The 24,680-nt window shown below is 56.2% G+C and overlaps 2 protein-coding genes and 3 long non-coding RNA genes across 7 annotated transcripts in view; 3 read left to right on the forward strand and 2 right to left on the reverse strand.

Moving 5' to 3' along the window:
- On the forward strand, nucleotides 1–6,078 carry NAB2 (NGFI-A binding protein 2). 2 transcript variants are annotated; one of them, XM_070621765.1, is made up of 7 exons: nucleotides 1–355; nucleotides 1,787–2,660; nucleotides 3,094–3,227; nucleotides 3,565–3,616; nucleotides 3,710–3,842; nucleotides 4,048–4,239; nucleotides 5,218–6,078. In XM_070621765.1, exons 1-7 carry the CDS (start codon nucleotides 279–281, stop codon nucleotides 5,325–5,327), a joined length of 1,572 nt encoding a protein of 523 aa, XP_070477866.1. In that variant the 5' UTR covers nucleotides 1–278; the 3' UTR covers nucleotides 5,328–6,078. The 2 variants fall into 2 exon arrangements, with proteins under 2 accessions (XP_070477866.1, XP_070477865.1); XM_070621764.1 differs by lacking the exon at nucleotides 4,048–4,239 and having other exon boundaries at nucleotides 25–355.
- STAT6 (signal transducer and activator of transcription 6) lies at nucleotides 6,018–19,379 on the reverse strand. Its single transcript, XM_008540563.2, has 22 exons — nucleotides 19,180–19,379; nucleotides 16,463–16,599; nucleotides 15,926–16,064; nucleotides 15,556–15,639; nucleotides 14,978–15,116; nucleotides 14,807–14,859; nucleotides 14,480–14,628; nucleotides 13,777–13,908; nucleotides 13,462–13,650; nucleotides 13,049–13,136; nucleotides 12,788–12,910; nucleotides 12,123–12,215; nucleotides 11,576–11,782; nucleotides 10,019–10,113; nucleotides 9,787–9,923; nucleotides 9,310–9,456; nucleotides 9,035–9,098; nucleotides 8,818–8,928; nucleotides 8,532–8,624; nucleotides 7,666–7,731; nucleotides 7,431–7,559; nucleotides 6,018–7,340 (listed from the first exon to the last, which is right to left on the reverse strand). The coding sequence occupies exons 2-22, from the start codon at nucleotides 16,576–16,578 to the stop codon at nucleotides 7,151–7,153; spliced, it is 2,544 nt and encodes an 847-aa protein (XP_008538785.2). The 5' UTR covers nucleotides 16,579–16,599; nucleotides 19,180–19,379; the 3' UTR covers nucleotides 6,018–7,150.
- Nucleotides 7,994–12,591, forward strand: LOC139083629 (uncharacterized). Its single transcript, XR_011540503.1, has 3 exons — nucleotides 7,994–8,131; nucleotides 8,291–8,489; nucleotides 9,616–12,591. It is a non-coding gene; the product is annotated as an uncharacterized lncRNA (long non-coding RNA).
- The window catches only part of LOC139083631 (uncharacterized), an 8,798-nt gene continuing 3,479 nt past the window's right edge, over nucleotides 19,362–24,680 (forward strand). The window contains exon 1 of the long non-coding RNA XR_011540505.1: nucleotides 19,362–19,517. This is a non-coding gene — a long non-coding RNA (uncharacterized lncRNA). The remainder of the gene's footprint in view (nucleotides 19,518–24,680) is intronic.
- The window catches only part of LOC139083628 (uncharacterized), a 10,086-nt gene continuing 7,138 nt past the window's right edge, over nucleotides 21,733–24,680 (reverse strand). Inside the window, exons 3-4 of one of the 2 annotated variants that reach the window (XR_011540502.1) lie at nucleotides 22,576–22,659; nucleotides 21,733–21,921 (exon numbers count right to left, since the gene is read on the reverse strand). This is a non-coding gene — a long non-coding RNA (uncharacterized lncRNA). The remainder of the gene's footprint in view (nucleotides 21,922–22,575; nucleotides 22,660–24,680) is intronic. The other variant, XR_011540501.1, reaches the window with a different exon arrangement.

The following is a 24,680-nucleotide window of genomic DNA, read 5'->3' on the forward strand; positions in this document are numbered from 1 at the left end:
GCTCTGCCCACGCCCTCCGCCCGCCCGGCAGCCAGCGCAGCGCGGGGCCTCGCTCCCCGTGCGTCCTGCGGGGGCGGAGGCGCGGAGAGGCGGCAAGCGCAGCCGGGGAGGGGGGGGCAGAGGCACAGACAGAGGCGCGGAGGCTCGGAGAGAGGAGACGTGGAGGGAGGGACGGAGCCCGGACAGCGGCGGACACGGCGTCGCGCCCCGGGAGGAGCGCAGCGCGCACCAGGCGTCGAGGCACCGACAGGGGCGACCCCGGTGGTCTCCAGCCTTCCATGCACAGAGCGCCCTCCCCCGCAGCCGAGCCAGGCGGAGGGGACAGCGCTCGCCGGACCCCGCAGCCCAGACTCAAGTTAGTGGGCAAAGGGAAGCGGCGGAGAGTGGAGATGGGTGGAGCTGGACTCGGGAAAGGGGTCCGGAGGGCGGAGGTCGAGGAGAGGACCAGGGGAAGCGGGACGGGGGTGGGGGGTGGAGACTGATGGAAAAGGGGGTGCGTCTTCGAATTCGGGGGCCTTGGGAGCAGGCAGGGATCTGTTGTAGCTGGATATGAGAGAACAGTACCTAATTCTCCATCCCCCGTTTCCCCTGTGGGCACGACCTAGCATGTGAGCCCCCTGCAAAGAATGTGGGGGCTCCCGAGCGCCAGGGGAAGCCCTGGAGCTCTAGCTGGCAACGGTGCCGGGGAGGGCCGCTCGGCTGGCTCAGTCTGTCCTTGGCACGGAGCGCGCGGGCCCCGACCCAGGGTCCGGGAGAAGCCGGCGCTTCTAAACCAAGAGCATCAGCAGGGCCGTGGAGAAGCAGGAGATGCCTTAGGTGTCCCTTCCCATTTCTGTACCTTCATCTGTAGCGTGGGGAGGGGAGTTTCGGTGTGCAGCCCCTCCCTCAAGAGGCCTTGAGCCATTCTCCTACTCCACTTGAAAATGCAGATGGAAAATGAGGGAGAGGAGGGTAGGCGGGAGCCCCCGGGCGGTTTTCGCCCACAGACGCTACCACTGTGGGAGTGTGTGTGGGCGGAACGGGCCCCGGAGCAGAACAATTGAGGCACTCCTCCTGAAGGGACGGCCTACCTCCCCGAGCAGGTGGGGAAGGTCACTGGTGGGAGAAGGGCCAACGGAGGGGCATTGGGCAGTTGGAAGGGAGAGGAAGGGAGGTCTCTGGGGAGAGAGCAAGAGTGTGCTAAGAATGCCTAATGCTTGGGAAAAGCTGAGGGGAGTGGAGCGGGGTCCACCCTCACTGAATGGGAAGGGGCCACACCCCCCATCTTTCAACCACATGGGCACAATGCTACCAGGGAGTAAAGCTGGCCAGTTGTGGTCCCAGGTGTCCACTGTGGAGAGGACAGGGGGTCCTACATTCGTCTTAATGTGGGACGTCACCTTGAGTAAGGTTGAGACTGCTGGGTGTTTAGGGTGGAAGATGAGGACTGTTCTGCAGTCCAGCCGTCACAGGGGGGTGCTGCTGGCCTCGGAGCTCCAGGTCTCCTTGCCCCGGGCCAGAAATGTAAAAGCCAAGGATGGGGGTTAAAAGCCTTTGATTTCCACAGAGTCTGGGCTGGCTTTTGGTCCTTCTGGCCAGTCTGGGATGGCACTGGCATGTCTGTGCCTCTGGGCAGTGCTTGATTCTCATAGTCTGTGCTCAGGCCTGGACGCTGGGCAGAGAGGGCATTCAAGAGAGAGAGGAGAAGAGCAGCAGGCAGGAAAGAGAACAATTGTGAGTGCGCATTGGTACCAAGTAGAGGGCCTTGCACTGACTGCCCCCTCTCTCTTGTGTGCCTCCTTCTCAGGCCCAGTGCCCGAGCCATGGCACTGCCTCGGACACTGGGGGAGCTGCAGCTGTACCGGGTCCTGCAGCGCGCCAATCTCCTTTCCTACTATGAGACCTTCATCCAGCAGGGAGGGGACGACGTGCAGCAACTGTGCGAGGCGGGTGAGGAGGAGTTCCTGGAGATCATGGCACTCGTGGGCATGGCCACCAAGCCCCTCCACGTCCGACGCTTGCAGAAGGCACTGAGAGAGTGGGCCACCAATCCAGGGCTCTTCAGCCAGCCAGTGCCTGCTGTGCCCGTCTCCAGCATCCCACTCTTCAAGATCTCTGAGACTGCGGGCACCCGGAAAGGGAGCATGAGCAATGGGCATGGCAGCCCAGGGGAAAAGGCGGGCAGTGCCCGCAGTTTTAGTCCCAAGAGCCCCCTTGAACTTGGAGAGAAGCTGTCACCACTACCTGGGGGACCTGGGGCAGGGGACCCTCGGATCTGGCCAGGCCGGAGCACCCCCGAGTCCGACGTTGGGGCGGGAGGAGAAGAGGAGGCTGGCTCACCCCCCTTCTCTCCACCTGCAGGGGGAGGAGTCCCTGAGGGGACTGGGGCTGGGGGGCTGGCAGCAGCTGGGGCTGGGGGTGGTCCAGATCGACTGGAGCCAGAGATGGTACGCATGGTGGTGGAGAGTGTGGAGAGAATCTTCCGGAGCTTCCCAAGGGGGGATGCTGGGGAGGTAACGTCCTTGCTGAAGCTGAACAAGAAGCTGGCACGGAGCGTGGGGCATATCTTTGAGATGGACGACAATGACAGCCAGAAGGAGGAGGAGATCCGCAAGTACAGCATTATCTATGGCCGCTTCGACTCCAAGCGGCGGGAGGGCAAGCAGCTCAGTCTGCATGAGGTGAGGACTCCAGCCTCCCAGGATTGCTCTTGGCTCCCAGGCCTCAACCTTCTCGCCTCTGAGAATCCTCACACTCCCCAAGTCCATTTCATTGTCCCTTGACCAGGACCCCAGGCCCTGAAGCCCTCCCCCCACACCCTGCGACCCCAGCCACTATAGTGCTATCCTCCTCAACTGAGATACAGACAACAGCCTGGCTTTCCAGCCATGCTGCTCAGGACCACACAGGAGTGGAGCAGGCCCCGGGCATTCCTAGGAAGCTGTGGTGCTGACCTCTGCCTTCTGCCCTCAGAAAGCTCATGCGTAGTGTCAAAACCCAAACTAGCATCTGATGGATAGGCCTCATTTGTCCGCTGGTGAAGGGCTGAGGGGAGGTCTGAGCAAGGCAGTGAGAGAGTTGGGATTCTGACTGCTCTGGTGGTCCTCTCCGCAGCTGACCATCAACGAGGCTGCTGCCCAGTTCTGCATGAGGGACAACACGCTTTTACTGCGGAGAGTGGAGCTCTTCTCCCTGTCACGCCAAGTGGCCCGAGAGAGTACCTACCTGTCCTCCTTGAAGGGCTCCAGGTAAGACTCTTTTCTCCAGGTCTCTCCTAGATTGGAATCCAGCCAAAGAGTGGGTCACGTCCTAACTTCCAGTCCAGATGCCTCTAGGTCTGCTTCCCACCCACCTGCATGTCCTGCTTTTGGCCAAGTCCACTTGTGTGCAGTCTGGCCCCTCCTCACATCCATCCCAGGCCCCCTGTGAGCCCCCCTCAACAATAGTACCTGAGCTAGAGACTCTTGCACAGCCAGCTGCTTTCCAGAGTCTTGAAATAATGCATGCCTTTCCCCAGATTCTGTGCCCTGTGTATCATGTGTCCCTCCCCAGCCTCACCCTCCTTATTCCTCTTCATCTTTGCAGACTCCACCCGGAAGAATTGGGAGGCCCCCCACTGAAGAAGCTGAAACAGGAGGTAGGTTTTCCAGGGTGCATGTAGGGAGTTAGGGCAACTTCCCCAACCCCCTCCCCTGCCAGGCCCTCATTTCCCCATTTGGGGCATCCACAGGTCGGAGAGCAAAGTCACTCCGAAATCCAGCAGCCTCCCCCAGGCCCTGAGTCCTATGCACCCCCATATCGCCCCAGCCTGGAGGAGGACAGTGCCAGCCTCTCCGGGGAGAGTCTAGATGGACACTTGCAGGGTGAGTGTGCATAAGAACACTTCTGTCCTCACTGGGGGGCGGCGGGGATGGGAGGAGGGAGCCAGGAGGCAACTGCCTGGAACAGGGTTGGGAGGCCTGGCTGGATGGGGGCAAAAGGGCCTGGGCCCACGGGTCTGCCTGTGTGGTTGAGGGTGGGGGTTCCCTTGACTACAGTCCCTTACCTGACCCGTCCCCATGCCCACAGCTGTGGGGTCATGCCCAAGGCTGACGCCGCCCCCTGCTGACCTGCCTCTGGCATTGCCAGCCCATGGGCTGTGGAGCCGCCACATCCTGCAGCAGACACTGATGGATGAGGGGCTGCGGCTAGCCCGCCTCGTCTCCCACGACCGTGTGGGCCGCCTCAGCCCCTGTGTGCCTGCGAAGCCGCCTCTCGCAGGTGAGGCAGCCAGCAGTGCTGTCCCCAAGCACCCCGCCACCGAGGCCCCACATGGCAATCCTGGTGTCCTGGAGCCAGATGGGGGGAAGAGGGATGTAGTCGCCGGAGAGGGCAGTAGGATGGTTGGGTTCCAGCCTTAGGTTGAGGAGAGGAAGACCCTGCAGGGCTGTTCCCACTGGGGAGGGTCTGACCCTAGTGGAGATCTGTGAAGGGGGAGCAGAAAAACAAAATGGGGGACAAAAGGGAGCAGGAAGGAGGGTCACCAGGAAGGGAAGCTTGAACGGAACTTCCACCAATGCAGGAGGTGGAGCAGGCTAGGAGTTGGGGTGCAGTTGTCCAGCTTGGAAGTGGAGGAGCCCAAAGGGGGATGCTTTGTGTGTGGATGGTGGCAGGGGGAGTAGGCCGGCAGAGGGCCGGGCAGCGGCTGGGCTGAGCGTGACGCAGCAGACAAAGCCACCAACCCTGGCTTGGTATTTTTAAACTGTGCGTGGGTGGGGAGTGGGGGCGGGGACTGGAAGGGGGGGCTCTTCTTGGGGGAGGAGCCAGGAGGCTGGTTTCCTGTGTTCCCCCTGATTTGGCTTCTAAGAAACTTGGGGGGCTTGGTAGGGTGGGTGGGGCTTGGGTGGGGGCCAGGGTTGAGTGGGGGTGGCAGAGCCTGGGAAGGGGGGTGGGAGAGAGGTCAGAGCCAAGCCACCCCCACAGCTCCTGACAGAACCAGAAATTCCTGCAGAACGGAGGCGGGAGAGACAGAGCGAGCGAGACACATGCAGAGACAGAGAGCTACACACAGCCAGAAAGGGGAGCAGGGCACACACACTTGGGTATGGACCCCCCACACACACACAAGGCGGGCAGGAGGCAGTAATTCAAGAAATCAAGCTCGTCTTCCCAGCCTCCTCTGTCCCTGCCTCTCTCCTCAATCACTTCTTTCTGCAGTACCCACCGCATAGCTTCCTAACCTGTCCCTTCTCCCTGCAGAGTTCGAGGAAGGGCTTCTGGACCGGTGCCCTGCCCCAGGACCGCATCCCGCTCTGGTGGAAGGTCGCAGGAGCAGTGTGAAAGTGGAGGCTGAGGCCAGCCGGCAGTGAGGGGTGGACTGGTGTCCTCAGACCCAGGACCCTGGACTTCTGCCTCATACAGACCCCTACACTCTCTGTCCCTGGCAGCCAGTCACAATCCTGGATCCTTCCGCGGCCCTTCTCCTGCCTCCCCACCTGCTCCATGGGCATAGAACTATGGGGCTTCAAGCAATAACAAGCAGGGGCCTGGCGAGAGGACACGAGGGTGCGTGGTGCCCCCTCAGCCTTGCCCAGTGCAAGGGGGCAAGGACTCTGCCTCCAGGGCCTTTGGGGTTCTCCCCTCACACAACACACTCCCTTTCTTTCTAGTTTGAACCAGTGGTGTGAACAGTTGGACTCGGTTTGGACATGGGGGGAAAGGGGACTTCCCTGGGAAGGTCCAGCAGCTAAAAATGAAAACGTTTCCCCCAGAACTGGGGGCCTGGGAACACTGGACCTGCTCCTCCTCCCCGCCACTCCCCCATTTTTGTGCTTCTAGTTTGTTTCTTTAATTTAACAAGTGCTGCGGTTTGCCCACCCGTCCCCATCTTTCCCCAAAGTCCTCAGCAATTCTTTGCTTCCTGCCCTCTCTGGGGGGTGTGGATGTGGGGTCCCCTTCACCTGCCCCCTCGGGAGCCCTGGGTTGGACTCAGGGTCTCTCTCAGCTGGGGGCTGGACCACAGCACCTGTCTGAGCAGTTAGAGCATCTTTCTTTTCAGATTGTGTACAGTAGATTATTTATTTTGTTATTTTGGAATAAAATTTATTTTATGGCTTAGGATCTATGACCCCCCAAGAGGGAGAAAGAGTGGCATGGGATGGGGGAGTGGAGGGCAGCTGGCAGTGGGTGGGAAAGTAGAAAAGCAGGGGGTCGGTCCCCTTAATACACGGAGAGAACCACACATGTGGGCCTGGGACCCAGACTCTCACCCCCTGCTTCTGGGCAGGATGGGCAGTGTTGAGCCACCGAAGTTACAGCCATATGCAGATGTCACAGCCACATAGACCCTCCTGTGCTCAGTCATACTCAAAGCTGAGTACATTTGGGTTAACATACATCAGAGAGGCCAGCACACTCGCTGCTGTCTTTTGTGCAGTGTCTCACTCTTCCAAACTTGGGTTGTCACACAGGCAAATCAGATACATCTTCTGTGTGGCCACACAATTAACACGTGACATCTATAGATTAACATGTCTCAGGTACACACACTTTCACACAGCTATACGGGAAGAAACAGCCCTTGTACTTTCACACAATCTCATACGCATCACTGAAAGCTTCCATATGACAGGAATTTGGGCTGTTTGGGATTTGTTTTTTAACCTGAGCAAAATCCACATCATTAACAGAACGTACAGACCTCTTGTCTCCTCCCACCCAGGGTCTCCTGAACCGCTTCCCCATCCCCCCGGGCTGGAACCCAAGCCCATCGCTCCATCCCCAGCCTCTAGTGCAAGTGTGTGCACGTGTCTGCGTGTTACTACATGTGCATCCTGGACCCTGGCTTGGGATGGGTGGAGAAGCTCTCCATGCCCTAACCTGTGTTTGCCCAGCCCCCTTCCTGCTCAGCCCCATCTCCCAAGGAGAGCTGTGTGTGTGCATTGTGTGTGTGCAGGCGTGTTGAGGCGTGTCTCACTTTGGAACCTGAAGGGGTGTGTGGTAGGAGGGGAAGGAGTGGATAGGCTCCACCCACTGCATTCTCCTGGCAAAGTCTCTTCCTCCTGACCAGGGAGTAGGTGGGGATAGGAGGACACGCTCCCCATCTGCTGCTTGGCAGGAGCATGGGCAGGTGTCCAGAGCAGGTCCGTGGGGGTAGAAGAGCTGTCTCTCTGGGCTCCCTCTCCAGCTGGGATCACCAACTGGGGTTGGCCCTTAGGTCCAGGTGGGACATTGAGATCCCAGACTGCCCATAGGGAGAAGGCTGCAGGAGGGGCTGGGCTCCTAAGGACCCTCCCCCTGACTCCCCTTGCCCTTCCAGGAGAAGCTTGGTGAGGTCCTGTTCAGTGGGCGGCAGCAAGGGTGGGAACATGTCTTCACTGACCCTGCAAGGAGGAAGGGGAAGCAGTGAGATAGGGATGGTGCCCACTTCTCTACCCCCACCCAGCCCCTACCCCAGGCTGCCCGCCACTCACCAGGTGCCCTGAGGGAACCCTCCCACCGGCTGGCTCAGGCAGCTCTCTTCTGCCATGGTCACGTCTGAGCAGAGAAGGGGCTCAGGGCTGGACACGGCATGCTCCTGAGGCTGGCATGGCAGCAGGCCCCTACCGGGACCAGAAAGGTAAATAAGATGTGGAGGACGCAGGGGTGAGGCTGGGAGTGAATGGGTAGCATGGGATCAGAACGGGGTTTTCACTCATTGTCACTCACTGGGGGTGAGGTTGGTCAAAGGGCAGGCTCATCTGGCTCAGAGTGGGGGGCATCGGCAGGTGAGGTCTGGAAGCAGGAAGGAGGGCACAATCAGAGAAGGGAGGGCTGGGCAAGGGCAAGGGTTTGCCAAGTCTAGACCCCTGAGGGAGGAAACAGAATTTCGGCTCCTCGCCCTGACTGCATAGCCTTGATCTCTAAGCTTTGAGCTCTGTCTGCTCATTTGTAAAATGTGTGCTGGGGCCTGGAGGGGTGAGGGGAAGAGCGGAGGCCGGATTAGCTTATTTCATTTCTGATGTTTCTTTGGACTCTGAACTTTGGTGGTTCTCAGTCCTCCAGTCCCCACCCCCACCTCAGCTCCTGGGATGAGAGAGGTCACGCCTTGACACCTGAGTGTTACCTGGAGAACAAAAATGTCTAGGCCACTTCCAAGCCAAAACAGATGAATAAATAAAAATCAAGACAGCAGGTAAGTGACAGTGGATTTCAGGGGCGGGAGAGAGAATACTAATGCTTACACAGCTCTTGCTGTGAGCCAGGTTCTATGCTCAGCTTTACACATATTGTTAACTCATTCAACCTTCACAATAATCCTGTGAAGAAGGTATTATTATTCCCCATTTTGCAGCTGAGGCACCAGACTTGGGTAACTTGCCAGCAGTCAGGAAATGGTGGAGCTGCAATGGGAACCTGGGAAGTCTGGATCTTAACCACTCACTCCTCAATGGAGTGGACAGCAGAGAAAAAGGAAGGGTCTCAGCTTTCTGCCCCCCCGCCTTCTCACAGAAGAGCCTCTCCTAACGATACAAATGCCCATCCCCTTGCAGGTGGGTATCCTCCCCGCCATCCCCAAGACGTTTTTCACTTACTCCGGGAAGGCTGGCAACACACTGACTGATTCTTCCCGGGAGAGGCCTTGATATGAGGGCATTGAGTGGGAGTGTGGTGGGTACACTTGGGGCCTAGGGAAAGAAAGCAGACCCCCTGAGGCCAGCCCTTCTCCTGGACACCCCCAGTGCCTGCCTCAGGATGGGTAATTCCTTTCACGGAAAGGAAGATTCCCCAAGTTAGCCCCCAGTGCCAGCTCTCCCAGCTGCCCCTGCTGAAAGCCCACCTGCATAGATCACTCCCATTCCTGCCCCTCAAGTTCCTTACACCATGTCTGGGCCAAGCTGCATGTTCATGGAGGAGTCAGGGGCCATCCCAAGGTCATAAGTGGGCATCATGGTAGGCATTTGGGGCTCTGGGGTGGGAAGTGGCTGGTCCCTGGAGGAGGGAAGGAGGCATGTGTGACTGACCAAGGGTTGATGCCACCACCCCTTCCTGCAAGTAAGTACTAGGCCCCACCCACCATCCACATCACCACACTCACCTTTCCACAGTCATCTTGATGGTAGCTGGGACATAACCCCTGCCATCCTTACCCATCTGTTCAGCTGTTGGGGAGAAAAGGAGAGCCATGGACGACTCCAGGGTTAGGAGGGGAGGAAAGTGGAAAAGAAGGGCAGGGCTGGTGGGCAGGTAGGAGAAGTGGGGCTATGAAAATAGAGAAGTCAGGGATAACACACAGTGGGCAGGGAAGGGGGCAACTGGGAGCAGGGAGAAGGTGGGCAACAGGAAAGAGTCAGAACTGCAGCTCCAGCTCACGCTTGTAGTGACTCCGGAAAGCCTCATCCTTGGGTTTCTTAGGGTAGAGGTTTTTGAGCTGAGCAAGGTCCCGGATTCGGTCCCCCAGTGAGCGAATGGACAGGTCTTTGGCAGAGAAGGGCTGGATGTTCTCTATCTGTGAGGAGCCTACAATAGGAATGAAGCCCTGAGTCCCCTCTATCCAGACTTTCTTCTCCTTCCCCAGCCCCCACCACAGGATTCATTCTCAATCTACCATGGCAAGGGGGAGAGGACCTGGGGTGGGGGTCCTGAGGGAGGGAGAACCACCAGTCTCCCTTCCCACAGAGCTCACAGTGAGAAGGTGGAAGTTTAGACCACAGAAGGAAGGAGTTGGACCTAAGGAAGAACTTCCTGAAGATCAGAGTTGGCATCAAGGAAGGCCGGGACACTTCCTTCCCAGAAGAAACCCCACAGGGCCCAGGCACAGAGGCAGAAGCCTGGCTGGGGTGACCTCACCGTCCTGGCCCCGGATGACGTGGGCAATGGTGATGCCCCCAATCTCTGAGTCGCTGAAGCGAAGGAGGAACGTTCCATCAGGCTCATTGAGAAGGAGGCTAGTGACGTACTGTTTGCTGATGAAGCCAATGATCAACCTGGCCAGGAGAAGGAGAGGAGGATGGAGGTGGGGGCACTGGGTGTGGAGAGGGAGCTGGAGGTGCAACTGCTCAGGCCTGGGGCAGGAACTCACCGATCTGACCAGTAGCTCCGGAGACAGCGTTTGGTGAGGTCCAGGACACCATCGAACCACTGCCAAAAGGTGAAGCCACGACCCAGCAGGATCTCCTGTCGGGGGGAGGAGAGAGCTGGTGTGAGCACGGAAGGGCCAGATGCTGGAGAAGCCTGGTTAGGGCAGGCACTGGGCTGTGAGTGCTCACATGACAGTCACAGGGCTGAGGGACCAAACTGGACCTGAGACCCCATCAACAACAATAACCAACACTCAGGCTGACCATGTGCCAGGTACTATTCCAAGTCCTTTCTGTGAATTAACCTTTTTTTTTCTTTTTTTAAAGATTTTATTTTTCCCCCAAAGCCTCCCAGTACATAGCCACGTATTTTCAGTTGTGGGTCCCTCTAGTTGTGGCATGTAGGATGCCACCTCAGCGTGGCCTGATGAGTGGTGCCATGTCCACACCCAGGATCCGAACTGGTGAAACCCTGGGCTGCCGAAGCAGAGCTCGCGAACTTAACCACTCGGCCACAGAGCCAGCCCCAATTAGCTAATCTTTATAAGCCTATGGAGGCAGGTCCTATAACTATCCCATCTTACAGATGAAGAAATGGAAGCTTAGAAAGGTCCAATAACTCGCCCAGGTCCACACAGCTGGTGAGAGGCAGAGCTGGGATTCAGCCCAGGAAGTCTGGGCTGGGGCCCCTCATAACCACTGTGCTCCACCGCCTCCCCAGTGAGGCCTGGCGGAAGTGGAGTCCAGAGAAGGCAGCTTGCTGGGTGTGGGTGTCCTGCTCCCTTTGTTAACACATCCTCTGGTCGTGTGGGCTTTTCTTTCTTCCTTTTTTTTCCTAAGCGATCAGTACGTAACTGCGTTTACCCAGCTGGTTGTCAACCAGGACACTCAGATCTCCTTTTTCCCCTGTTCTTGTAACAGACCTAGTCCTGAACCACCTTGTTTTGCAGCCAGAAAAATGTTGTGGCTGAGAACAAGTCAGAAATATGGGGTTCCATCCCAGCCACGCCACTCACCTGCTGTGAGGCCTTGGACAAACTACTTAACCTCTCTGAGTATCAGGTTCTTCATCTGTGACATGGGGATGATAACAGTACTTATCTCAAAGGGATATTGGGAGGATTGAATGAGATAACACACAGAAAGTGCTAAGCACAGTGCCTGGCATATCGTCAACCGTCAGCTCATGGTAGCTGGTATTTCTGCATATGCCCCTGTGGAACTGCATTCCGGTCTTTGCAGTGGGAACTATCTTCCCAATGGGTCAAAGTCATTCTGAATCACAACTGTGTACACATACCATCCAGGTAAGTCATGCAAGTCACTGGTAAAGAGGAAGGACAGAGGGCGCCCAGACCAAAACCTGAGAGGTACCAGAGAACACATCCTCCGGGCTGACTCCCCGAGCTGAGGGATTTTCCTGCCTGGGCCATGACAGAGGCGTGATGGGGCATTGTCAAGATCCCAGCATTCGGTCCCTGGGCAGAGGTTGGGGAGGCTCCGAGTGCCCCAGGGATGAAGAGCTTGGGGGTGGGAAGTCTGAAGGGCAGGGGAATGACCTTGTTGAACTGTGACCAGGACACAGAACGGTGCTGGAAGGCCTCTGTGCTGAGGCTGTTGTCGTTGAAGATCTTCTGGGCCAGAAAGAGGAAGTGCTCTGGGAGCAGCCCCCGGTTGGTCCCCACCTCAGCCATGAACTTGAGGTTCAGAGTTTCACACATCTTCTCCCAGGGCACACGCTCAGCCACCACAAAGGGCACACGGTCCTGGGCGCAAGAGGGAAGCAGAGGGCACCTCAGGTTATCATCCCCATTCTTTCTCAGGAGGACCTTCGTCCTCCCCACCTCCCCAAGGCTGCCCCTCCTCAGCGTTTGTCCCCTGGGCTTGCTCAGAAAGGCAGAGCTTTTCCAACCGCAGTTTAGGGTGCTATGGCATGATAGTTGTTAAGACTGACTGGAAAAGAGGTCAGAAGTACAAAAGCAGATCCATGAGAAAGAGTTAAGGTCACCCTCATTTGAAACACCTGCCACCCCAGCAGCCTGCACCCCATCCTTCCTGTTAGAGCTCCCCCCACCCCCATCCCCCCTACTCCAGGTCTTCCCTCACCATCTCCGAGAAGGCATTGTCCCACAAGATGGTGGCTTTGGCATTGTTGTCTTGGTTGCCATGGACGATGACAACCAGGGGCAGAGACAGAGCCTGAAGGGGGTGAGAAAGGGGACAGAGGCCTTGCTCAGGGGGCTGGCCCTGAGGGGGCAAGGAGGCTCTTGCAATCACACAACAGAGTTCTTGGTATGTTATCAGACACTTTCCAAAGCTCAGTCAGGGCCTTACTGTAGAGAAGTGGTTATGAGTCAGTGCCGGGGAGCCAGACCTCAGATTCCAAACGTCAGTTCCAACGCTCAGAGGCTGTATGACCTGGGCAAATTACTTAATCTCTCTGTGTCTCAATGTCCTCATCTGTAAAATGAGGCTGATAATAATACCACTTCATCATGTTATTGTGAAAACTCTGTGTGTGTGTGTGTCACTTAAAACAGTGCCCTGGTCTATAAAACGTGTGTCATAAGTGCTATTTGCTACTACACTATTATTCCCTGGCATGAGCGCTCCGTGTTCTGGCTCCTCCCCACTCACCCTGGCCCCCGTGTACATAAATCCCAGACACCCAGGGGACGGGGCAGTCATGGGGCATGAGGATCCCGGCCCCAGTATGTGGCGTGGAGGGGGCCTGGGGCCCCAGATTGGGCAGGGCTGTGACCTCAGTTCACCTGGAGCTGAATGTGGAGTTTGTTGGGGCCGAGCGCGAAGCTGGTGGAGAAGAGCACTGCACACTTCTCCTCAGTGACAGACTCCGTGCCCTTCCGCTCACACCGCTTGATTTTCTTCAGAAGCTGTGGGGTGGGGGGACGGAGAGGAGGGGTGAATGCAGAGACTGCTTCTCCTGGCCTCCTGACCCCTTCTCCAGGGTGAGTCCCAAAGTCTGAGGACCCCCGCCCCCCCTCCCCGCCCACTGCTCCCTGAAATCTGACCAGGTTCTTGAACAGGGCAGAGCAGCAGTTCCCAGGAATGCTGTTCTCCAGGGGCACAGTGTTGTTGATGATTTCCCCACTGCTTTCTCTGCCAGGGGAGGTCAGAGAGGGAGCTGCTCAGCCCATGGGGGCCAAGTGTCCAGAGGAGCCAGAGGGCACGGGTGAATGGCATGGACTGCTGGCCCCAAATCTCCATCTCCCCGCTTGGGTTCTTAAGGGAGGAGTCCCCCTTGGCCAAATCCTGACACTCCCATCCTATTCCAGCACTGATGGGTTCCCCCCTTCCTTTGCCTTGACCATTCAGGTCCCACATCCCATGGCCCTCCCTCCCCATCGCCTGCTCTTTGTGGGGCCCAGCCCCCAGACTCCTTTGGCCTCCACCACCCCAACAGGCCTTCTCCAGCCCAGCTTACGTGCCAGCCCCAGGCCCCTGGGGCATGCTCAGCTCCCTCGCCTGCTTCTCAGTCACCATGTCGGCCCTGACCACCGGAGGTTTGGCCGGGGCCCCCAGGAACCGTAGACCCAGCAGGAATCGAACCCCGGCCTGGAACTTGGTCTGAGTCTTCAGAACCTGGGGGGGCTGCTTCTCCACCAGGAAAGAGCTGGGAGGAGCAAGGAGGACACAAGGGGAGTCAGTGGCTGGGTTCCTCCTTGTGCCCTCCCCACAAGTCCGCTCTCTTCCTTGGTGGGGTCTGCCCTAGACCAGGCTGGGGGCCCCCCGGGCGTACCTGGTAACGAGGGTTCGCAGGACTTCCTCTAGCCGGCTAATCAGCACTGCCCGGGTCTTGGGCTCAAGCTCCCCACCAGCCGCCCCCACTTCCTGCTGCAGCTGGGAATAAATGTCCACCAGGCTCTCACACCTGGGGCCAGGACAGTGGTCAGGGGGCACAGCATTCAGGCTGCCTGCTGCGGCCCAGACCCCTTTCCCCTAAACCCAGGAAGAAAGCAGGAGAGCGTGTGTGGAGGGCTGGCATGGGCAGTGGGTGTGGCTGCACGGCACCTGAGCCGAAGGGTTATGGGGGGTGGGAGGGAGGCTCCTTCTCAGTGCCTGGACCCTTGTGGAAACCCAGCTGGCTTTGCCTCAGGGCTCTGGTGCCCAGGTCCGCTGCTAGCACTTATGTATGGTGCTTTGGCGCAAATTGAAAGGGGCGCCACCCACTAGACTAAATGGAAAAAGGCTTCCCATGCCTGGGGACATGGGGCTTGAAGAGAAAAGCACGGGTTGGATGAACGCCCGCTTGTGCTCCCTCGGCGGCGGCGGGGCGTACTTACACAGGAGACAACCTGAGCAGGAACTGGCTCCTCTGAGCCTCGGCCCCCTCCAAGGCCCTCTTGCCTGGCTTTTTCTCTCTCCTGTCTGTGGGGCCTCCAGCAGGGAGTGCAGGTGCCCACCCTCAGCCCACCCTGCTTCCCCGTGGACCCTGCCCCAACCTCTCCTGTAGTGAGGCCAGGCTCTCCTCGAAGGGGGCGCCATTCCCTGCCAGCTGCTGCTGCCGCTTCCAAATCTGGATCCTCTTCAGCACCAGGGCCTGGGCAGCCTCTAGCTCGGCGACAGCCTCCTGCAGCAATGTAGCCAGGGCCTGCGGGCAGGGAGGGCCTGAGCCAGGGCCATACACCGCCTCCTTCCCCAGGACTCTCTTTCTCACCTGACCCCTCCTCAGTCTGTGTCTCTCTGAGGCCCAATCTCCAACCCTCCACAGATTTGAGATCCCTCAGAGACTGCACCGTTTCATCTCCATTTCTCAGGCCACTACTCACCTCACTTGGCCCAGACCCGTTGGCAGGAGTTTCTATCAAGCTGTGCAGAGACACTGAGGGCAGGGGCAGAAATCAGGGGTGCAGATAAATTTGAGGTTCAGCCAAGAGTGAGATCCAAGAGGCGATCACACTCCCTGGAATCCTCTGAGGGCTCCCGGCCCAGGCTCCCACCTTGGCCAGCCTCAGCGCCCTGCTTCAGGGCTTCTCGGAGAAGGCGGGTTTCGCCCACTCGGTGCTGCAGCCTCCGCAGAACTGTGTTAAACTTGAGTTCCTCCTGCTTCCGGTGGAAGGGCATCGGCAGGTGGTGGAACTGCACAGGACGGAGAGATGCCATGAGATAAGACACTCTGCCCATCCCTCTACACCTGGCCTCTACTCCCTAAAGGGGTGCCTCCTGCCATCTCAGCATCAGCGGAGACAGGGCACTTCCCTTCTCTAGCTCCCCTCTCCCCCTTGACAGTTCTTCCTGACCTTTGGGAATCTCCTGGGGATAAGACCTCTCTTGTGGCAGAATCAGCTCCTTACCACTTGCTCGCTCCTCCCCAGGCCTCACTACCCTCAGTCCCTCATTTGAAGCTTTCCTGAGCTAGGCTTGGGGTTTACTCTGACCCCAGGAACTTCCTTTGGTCATCCTGGGCCTAAAACACTGAGCCTTTCCTAAAGTTCAAATTCCTTTTAGAAGGAATTCTCATGGCTCAGGTTAAAGTCCCAGTGAGTTGAGCTGGAGTGGGAGGTGGGTATCACAATACCTGTTCCATAACAGCTTTTCTCTCCCCTTGAAGTATGTGTTTGAAAGTGGCCACCAGCTTCAGGGGGTCCCTCTGATATATGCTCTATAGAAATGAAGGGTGATGGACAGGGTTAGCCTGGCTCTTAGCCATGTCATTCTCCCCATCCAGTCTCCCCCATTCGCACACGCACTGAAAGGCAGCACAACTGTAGACTCCAAAGTTTTCATGCATTTGCATGCTTTTAAAATCTAATTTGCATGCTAGCTAACAGCTAACCACAGGAACACCAATTTGCTTCCAGCATCCAACCAATTTCTTCCAGCATCCAATGCTCATCCCAGCTCCACTCTGGCCACACCCCAGCCTTGTCCCCTCCCCTCCTGCTCACCTCCAGGGTGCTGATGTGTTGCAAGATGGCGCTTCCCTCCCCCTGCTCTCCGGCCAAGGTCTGAAGGTGCTGGAGAGTGGCAGAAAGTAGGGCACTGGCCATGTTGCAGCAAAAGGCATCTGAGCCAACCAGGAACTCCCTGCAGGAAGATCCGGATGAGGCAGCCTCAAGTCAGGGCTTCCTCAGCTCTACTGACCCTCCATCCCACAGCAAACAGCTCAGCAGCTCCTCCCCCATTCTCCATCCTCTGCAGCCTCATCTGTGCCCCTTGTGCCCCAATTTCCCGCTGTTAGGGGAAGTACCCTTGCCCCAGCCCTGACTTCATCCTCTTTGGCTCAGCCTTCTAAGTGGGTGAGGGACACCATGTGTCAGCAGGCATAGTCTGGTTGATGTAGCACAGACTCCCTGCTAAATCTAGGCCACCACACGGTGAGTCCAAAGTCCCAAAATGCGAGGTGGAGGAGAGAGATAATCTAATGAGAAGGAAAGTGGGTGGGGGATGACCTGGGGGACCAGCATGGGGCAGCCAGGACTCACCAGGGCTGGTTTTCCAGCCAGTCACCCAAGAGATGCCGCAGGTGTTGGGGAAAGTCGACATAGAGCCGCTGCAGCTTTTCTGGGGGCATCTTGAGGACCAGACCCCACACAGACATGATCTGGGGTCAGGAGGGTGCCTGGAGGAAAGGAACAAGGCCACTCTGAGAGATGCCCAAGAAAGTTGGCCTATGTTGCGGGGTGGCCAGGGACCTCCTGTAGACAGCCCTCCCAGAGACCACTGTCACCACCACTCCTCTCACAGCCAGACCACCTCACACCAGGGACATCCTTGGTCAATGCCTGAGACAAGGTACTCCTTTCAGTGGTAGACACAGGGGTGATGGGATGGAAAGAGCTGAGCTTCAGCCAGAGGGGTGGGAGATGGGGCAGCAGGGAAAGCCCTCTGAGAGAAGGCAGAGGACATGGGCTGCTGCCCAACACCGGGCTCGGTTCTATGGGCAAGGAACCTCCCCTCTGTGGACCTGATCTGCTCATCTATAACACATGAGGCTCAAATAAGTGCAGAACTTCCCAAACTTTTTAAACCAGTAGCCAATGTTAGTTTTAATCTGAGGAATCCCAATTATATAAGATTGGAGTTTCTCTGTTGAAAGCAAGTGTGGTAGGCTAGGAACACTTCTGCTCTTACTTCCCTCTCCCCACCTCCTGACCCCAAAGCTGCCCCTGGAGAAAGCCCTCAAAAGTCCAGGGCTCCATGAGATAAGTTGAAGACTACCCGGCTAGATGGTGAAGAAGAGGATGGTAGAGTAATAATAGCTGCCATTTATCAAGCACTTACAATGTTTGAGGGATTACACTAAGGGCATTATCTCAGAGCCTTGCAACAATTCTTAAAATAGATAATTATCCTCTTTCATAGATGAAGAAACCAAGTCTCAAGGAGGTTCTCTAACTTGCCAAGGCCACTCAGCAAGTGAGTTCCAAAATCAGGATTTGAATCTGAGTGAGGATTAACTACCACATTGTGCCCTTGGGATCCCTTCCAGCTCCAAATCCCATCATCCTAAGAGCAGGGGGGTGTGGCAGGAGAAGATGGGGAGGTCCAGCAAAGGGGAATGTAGAAAGAACTTAGGAAGAAGATGAGAGAGTGGAGGAAAAGTGGGGTTAACAAGCCTGGAGTGAGAGCCTAGAAGGCAGAGAGGAAGCTAGAGGGCTAGAAGGCCAAGGGCAGAGAAGAAGAGGGAGAGAGGAAAGGAGGAGATGGGAGAAGGAGGGGAGAGGTTTTCCTTGGTGGGCTGCTGGGTAAGGTGGGTAAACCAGTGGTTTCCCAGGGGTCTCTCAGTTCATGTTTCTCATAATGTCCCTTCTCATAGATGAGGGGGAGGATGGGGATGGAAACTCCCTGGGTCTCCCCCACCCCAGTAACCCCGGGTCCTCTTGTTGCACTTTTAGCCTCTCCCCTCCCCCCAGGACTCCCAAAGGAACGGAGAGCAGAGGGGCCCCTTCTCAGGGACTCCTGCTCCAAGACCATCTTGCCCCTCCCCCCAGCACTTTTCTCCCAAAGGCAGACTCCTTCCCACTCCTGCTCAGGGTCCTCCAACAGGCCTTTCTCTAACCTCCTCGGGGTGAGGCACCTTTTGGTGGATGCTTCAAATTGAAGGGAGGACTCCATTGTCTCTTCTGTCCTTCTCTCCTGTTTCTCATGGCGCTCAGACCTTTGACCCTCTGCCCCTACCCAACTGGGGACTGAGGTCATCCCCAAGCCACAGGCAGCCCCCCTTTCCTCTCTATCCCCTTGCGGAGTGAACAGCCTCCTGGCACTGCCTTGGCTTCAACTCTCCTTCCCCACTCCATCCCCAATATCCAGACATCAAGAGGCCAATAACAAGGCTGGGTGGGTTGGCCTGCCAGGATAGGGGCACCTTCTGCTTTAAGCCCCCCTAGAGCGGCAGGGCGGGAGGAGCCACGGCGGGAGGGGGCGGGGCCAGCGTGCCCGTCCCGTTCGATCCGGCAGGGAAGCCCGATGTCCCGGATCCTCCGAGGCCCGCTTAGTGGCCTCGACCCGATCACCTCAGCCCCTACATTCCCGAGTCCTCTGGCCGTGGGATCGCAGGACCAAAAGTCACAAGAGCTTCTCTGAGTTGCCCAATGTGTGTATGTGGCGGTGGGGGCGGGGGGCGGGGGAGGCGGAGCCAGTTCAGCACGAGGAGGGTTAACTCGGCGCCGCCCGCCGGGAAATCTCGGCGTCTACAGCAGCCAAGCGTGGAGCAGTTTTGAGGGGGAAATTCCCCCTCCTCTGGGGCACCATGAGGTCTACATCTGGGGCTCGCTCACCCCCCCAGCCACACCCTTGAACAGTGACCTTTGTGGGGGGACCCGACAGGAGTTTGTCTAGGACCCCCTGCCCTCTGGCATCAACCTGCTAGGGAGGGGCAGCCACTTCCCTCCCACCCCCCAGAGGGCAGAGGGGCACCTCCTTGCCCTCCTTTCCCTGTCTTCACGTGACCCTGGAGGTGCGGGGGCGACGGTATGGAAAAAGTGACCCGTCGGGGGTGGAGTGCTGGGCCTCTACCCACCCGAGTCCTCTGATAGTTCGAAACTCCCCAAACCCGGTACCACCAGCTACTGAAACAGTTTCTCGGGGACCATCGACCCCGCCCAGGGAGAATCCTGAGAGGCCCCCCCGCTGATCCACCCCCCTCAACACTCATAGGCAGAGAGCCCCCACCCTCCCCTCCTCGGAGGCATCCCCTCACCTTGGCAACCCCTCTGCTGTCTTCTCCCTCTCTCAGCGGGCACTGCCAGGCCCCATGGGTCTGTAGCTCTGTCCAGCGAGTTCAGGGCTGGCCCTGCCAGCACCCCCCCTCCACCACTACCACCAAAAAGAAACACACACACACACAAACACACACACACACACACTGCTCTCCCGTCCTTCCTCTTCAGTGTAAGCACTGGCTGCCCCAGCCCGCTGTTTCCGGCTTCTCCGTCTACCCAGGTCCCTCCCTGGAGCTCTGACGACACAGAGAAGAGAAAGTGGGCTGGAGGAGGAAGAGGAAGAAAGTGGGGCGAGCATGTGTGCCTTCTGTGCCCGGTGAGGAAGCACGGGGTCGGGGGAGCCAGGACTGGGGCTCAGGGCCCTGGGGCCAGGCTGGAGGGGAGGCTGATCCCCACTTACTCTGTCCCCCTCAAAAGGGATCAGCTTTTCTCCAGAAAGTCACCTAATATCAAGCAGAGACATGCCACCCCAAACTGCCTCTCCGGTACTCAAACTTTCACGGGAGCCCGGGGTTTGGGCTCACGAGGGACTGGACTCCCTGGGGCCTCTGGAAAAGCAAATCCCTCTGGGCTCTGCGCTCCCTCCAGTGGAGGACCCTGAAAAGCAGCCCGGGAGCTCAGGCTGGCCGTCAGGAACTCCTAGGTCCTCCTCCCTTCTTGGCGGTGAACGCCTTCCTGGTCCCGTGACCGCTGATGGGAGGGAGTGGGGGAGGGGACCCCAAAGCTCAGAATTCTGGAAGACTCCAGAAGGAGTCCTGCATACTCTGCCCCTCGTCCAAGGGTACTACTCCTCAGACCCTGGTAGGAGCCGACCCCAGCTGGAGTTGCTGCCTGCAGATTCCCAAGGGACAAGTTTGAATACGAATCTGCTGTGCAGCCTTGGTGAAGTTCCTATCTGTTTCTGGGGTAAACACTGAGACACACCCAGAAACAAACACACACATGCACAACTTCTGCAGTCACGAGACTACATACACACACACAGACACATGCTTAAACACACGCGCGGGCAGGCTCACAGACATGTCAGCACTCAGAGCCACATGCCATCACAATGAGAGACACGCTCACATACACAAGCCTTGCCCAGCTTCTGAGTCATCATCCTAACTAGCGGATGGTTTCTGCAGCTTTTGCTGGAGGAGCTGGAGGAGCCCAAGGGACCCAGAGAGGCCTTCACATCCCCAAACCTTGGAGATGTGGTGTGTGGAAAGGGTGGTTTCTGGGGGTGGGGGGGTGGGAGGTGGAGGGACGTTTCTACTCCCCTCTTTTCTCCCCAAGCAGGGCTGGGCTCAGCGGCCAAAGCTAGGCCTATGCTGCCCCCTGGTGCCTGAACTGATTCCCAGAACCCAGCTCCTCCCCCTCCCATCCCATGTGGATGAGCATGTGTGTGCAGGAGGGCACGTGTGTGGGGGCCGAGCCAGGCAGCAGAGGATAGCGGTTAAGAACTTGGACTCTGGAGACAGGCCGCTTGGGTTCAAATCCTGCCAGTGCTGCTAACTGCACAACTCTGGGCCGTCTACTCTTTGTGCTTCAGTTGTGTCATCGGTAAAATGGAGCAAATAGTCTTAACTCATAAGGTTGTGAGAGTGAAATGAGATAACATATTTGAAGGCTGAGGACAGTGCCCAGCAGGCACTATTTTTATGGCCCAGAATAAACCAGGCATGAGGAAGGCAGAAGGGCCTCCAGCCTACATAGGAGTCCCCGGATTTGGGAATAATATTAGCGCAACAAAGACAGTGCCTCTTGGAGCTGTGTGTGTTTCTGTGTTTATTGTATCGGGAAGGCAGTGAACGGAAGAGGAAGGGAAGCAGGATGGAGAGGGCGGGCAGGGAGTCTGATCCAAGCAGTGTGGGGTTGCAGCGTGTGCAGGCAGAGGGGGCACCTGGGAGCAAGCACACATCCACAGACAGTGGCTGAAATCAGGCTTTGCTCTCTAAGGGGCTCAGGAGATCCAAGTTCCCCAGAACTTTGGCAAGAGGAGGGGAGGAGGGAACGCAGTCTCTAACCGACTGCTTTTGAGGGTGGGAAAGTGAGGAGCCAGTACTGGTAGGAAAATAATATTTATTGTCATCCTCTCTAACTGACTGCACCAATGGGGACGCTGTGATAGCGTGGAAAGAACCCAGAATTTAGAGGCCAGTCTGGCTTGGGTCTGACTCCACTTAAGAGCTTTGTGACTGTGTGTCAGCTCTTCAGATGGAGACAATAGTTCTGTCCTCTTCACACGGCCTAGGCTGCAGTGAGGAGGCACTCATCGTCAGGTTGTGCAGTTGCAGGGTTGGTTGGACTTCCAGGAATGCCAGCCCCACTTGCACACTCTGAGGGCGAGTGCCTTGCCTACCCCCTCCTCTGGGCCCTGCCATCCCACCAAGTGGCTATAATGATGGCACGAGAGAAAGACAAGGAGAAAAGAACTTGGTGGTCTGTGAAGTGCAGGTTGCAAAGCAATAGTGAGTCAGAAGATCACTTTGGTGGCTGTGTTAGTTTGCTGGGGCTGTTGTAACAAAGTACGAAAGCTGGGAGGCTTAAACAACAGAAATTTATTGTCTCACAGTACTGGAGGCTGGAAGACCGAGATCCAGGTGCTAGCAGGGCTGGTCCCTTCTGAGGGCTGTGAGAGAATCTGTTCCGGGCCTCTTTCCTTGGCTTGTAGATGACTGTCTTCATGTTCCCATGGTGTTCTCCCTGTGTGCCAGTCTGTCTCCAAATTTCCCCTTTTTATAAGGACATCAGTCATATCAGATTAGGGCCCACCCCAAAGATTTCACTTTGACTTGATTACCTCTATAAAGACCCTATCTCCAAATAGGTTCACATTCTGAGGTTCTGGGGGCACCTCATATGGCTAAGAATGTTCAAGGGACATAGGAATTCAACATACAAATATATGAATTTTCGAGAGACACAGTTCAACTCATAACAGTGAGCCTTGACCATCACTTTTTCTTAAACAAAGTAGAATAGAAGAGAATAGCACATATCAGAATGCATCACATAAAGTTAGGATAAGTAGTGTCCAAGGAAACTTGTGGCAGTTTTATATATGTATTTGAGGGCTAGGTCTTGATGTAAAAGATACTTTTTAGTGCAGGTTGTGATCAAAAAACAAAGCACCAGGTGGGTGTTGGTAACCATCACATATCACTTTGCGTTGCTTTTTAATGATTTTGTGGGTGTATCCTTCTTCTCCAACAAGAACATAAGCTCCCGGAGGGTGGGGAGTCCTATCACCCCATACACACTGCTGTGCAGCTAATAACAATGACATGCGTTCTTGCTAGTGACAAGGCCCACTATTTACAGAGTATTTACTCTGTACATGGCACGGGCTAAATGTTTTACAGATGCTCTCTTATGGAAAGACTGACCTTAGTGATGGATCGATGGCAGGAGCTCAGTACCTTTCACGGATAGAGATGAGTGGGGGCAGGTTCAGAGCACTGGGCAGTGGCCTGGGATTTGTGGAGGATTGAGGGTTAGAAGGGAAAGGTCACAGAAGAAGTGTGGGAAGCTGCTGTGGACCCCTAGCCAGCCCTATCTCTCACAACTTTGCCATTCTCCCCAAGTTCCCATCCACCTTGATGCCAGCTGACCCCTTAGATTAGAGGAAGCAGAGGTGGTCAGTTGGAAACTCCCCCGGTTTCCTGCTCCCCACTGACAGACACATTCATCAGCACCCACACCCTCCCTAAGGCTCAGAGGAGAGGGTGTCTGCCCCTGCCCACTGTACGCCCCTGCACCTGTGCTTAGGGCCCCTCCCTCCTGCCTCCTCAGACACTGTTCCATTAAATGTCCCCTCGATTCTCCAAGTCCCCAGCCTCTCACTCCCTAGTTATTACAGCTCTTTCCTCTCAGCCTATAAACATGTTCAAATCCCTCCCACCTTTAGAAAAGTAAAATCAGGGGCCGGCCCAGTGGCGCAGTGGTTAAGTACACATGTTCCGCTTTGGTGGCCCGAGGTTCACCAGTTTGGATCCCAGGCGCGGGCATGGCACCACTTGGCAAGGCATGCTATGGTAGGTGTCCCATGTATAAAGTAGAGGAAGATGGGCACAGATGTTAGCTCAGGGCCAGTCTTCCTCAGCAAAAAGAGGAGGATTGGCAGCAGATGTTAGCTCGGGGCTAATCTTCCTCAAAAAAAAAAAAAAAAAAAGAAAGCAAAAGAAAATCAAACTGATAGCAAGCAAGCAAAGCCAGTCTTCCCAGAATCTATGTTCAATTAATTCAACAAGAATTTGTTGGGTGTCTGTTCTCAGGCTCTTACAGCTGAGAGGGGAAGACAGATGAATTAATGAACAATGATACTACAGGATAATCAGGGGTGTGGATTCCAGTGAGGCACAGGGTGCCATGGGAGCACATACAAAGGGCATCTAGACAAGGTAGGGGATAGGGGAGATCAGGGATGGCTTCCTGGAGGAGGTGATGCCTTAACTGAATCTTGAAGGAAAAATAGGAGTTATCCAGGCAAAGAACAAGAGGAGAGTTAAACCAGGAAGAAGATCTAGCATGGGCAAAAGCACGGATACTGTGGGAGCACGGTACCTTTCAGAAATGGGTAATAGTTGGCAAGGGGAAGCATTGAGGATTTAGGCAGATGAGTAATGTGATGAGGTTTACTAGGGAGACCATCCTGGCTACAGTGTGGAAGATGGATTTAAGGTGTAAGTCTGAAGCCAGAAGGACAGTTCAGAAGGTTAATCATAATGAGGAGACCTTTTGGCAGAGGAGTCAAAGTGAAGCATTGTGGGCGGAATCAAGACTGGTTAGGAAGAGAAGTAAAGACATGAGGAGCCAGTGGGTGAGGACAGAACAGAGTGAAGGAACTGGAAGTCTCAACAGACCTAAAGGCTGGCCTCTGTGGGAGCAAGGGAAAGAAAGAGCTGGAGGGCTGGAATGTTGTGGTCAGAGACCAGGGGGTGAGACATCAGTCTGGCCCTCCTGGGAGGATGTGGTACAGGTTTTGGCTATGCGAGTGTGTGGCTATGGCAACATGGAGGTAAGTCACTGGAGCTGAGGAAGGCAAGCAACCAAGGGGCCAGGGTGCTGCTGGACTACCTGCGTGAACACTGAGGCCATCTGGGTTTGCAAAAGACCTGAGCTAGACAGGAATATGGAGAGTCAGATGCCAGAGTCTTCAAGGAGTGTGGGCAAGTGACCAAGACACCAGTGGATGAATGATAACTAACATTTAGTGAGGGCTTATGTGTTACTTCAATTCCTACTTTTAAAAAAATCTAAGCACTGTACATTTTATCCTACAACAATACTGTGAGAAAGAACTATGTGCCCAATATGGTAGCCACGAACCATAATTCAATTCCTCAGATGCACCAGCCACATTTCAAATGCTCAATAGCCACATATAACTAATGGCTACTATATTAGCACAGACATGGGACCTTTCCATCATCACAGAAAGTTCTATTGTAGAACACTGATAGCCCTCATTTTACGGATGAGGAAGCTGGAA

The sequence above is a fragment of the Equus przewalskii genome, chromosome 5 (assembly GCF_037783145.1).
Source record: "Equus przewalskii isolate Varuska chromosome 5, EquPr2, whole genome shotgun sequence".
NCBI lineage: Eukaryota > Metazoa > Chordata > Mammalia > Perissodactyla > Equidae > Equus > Equus przewalskii.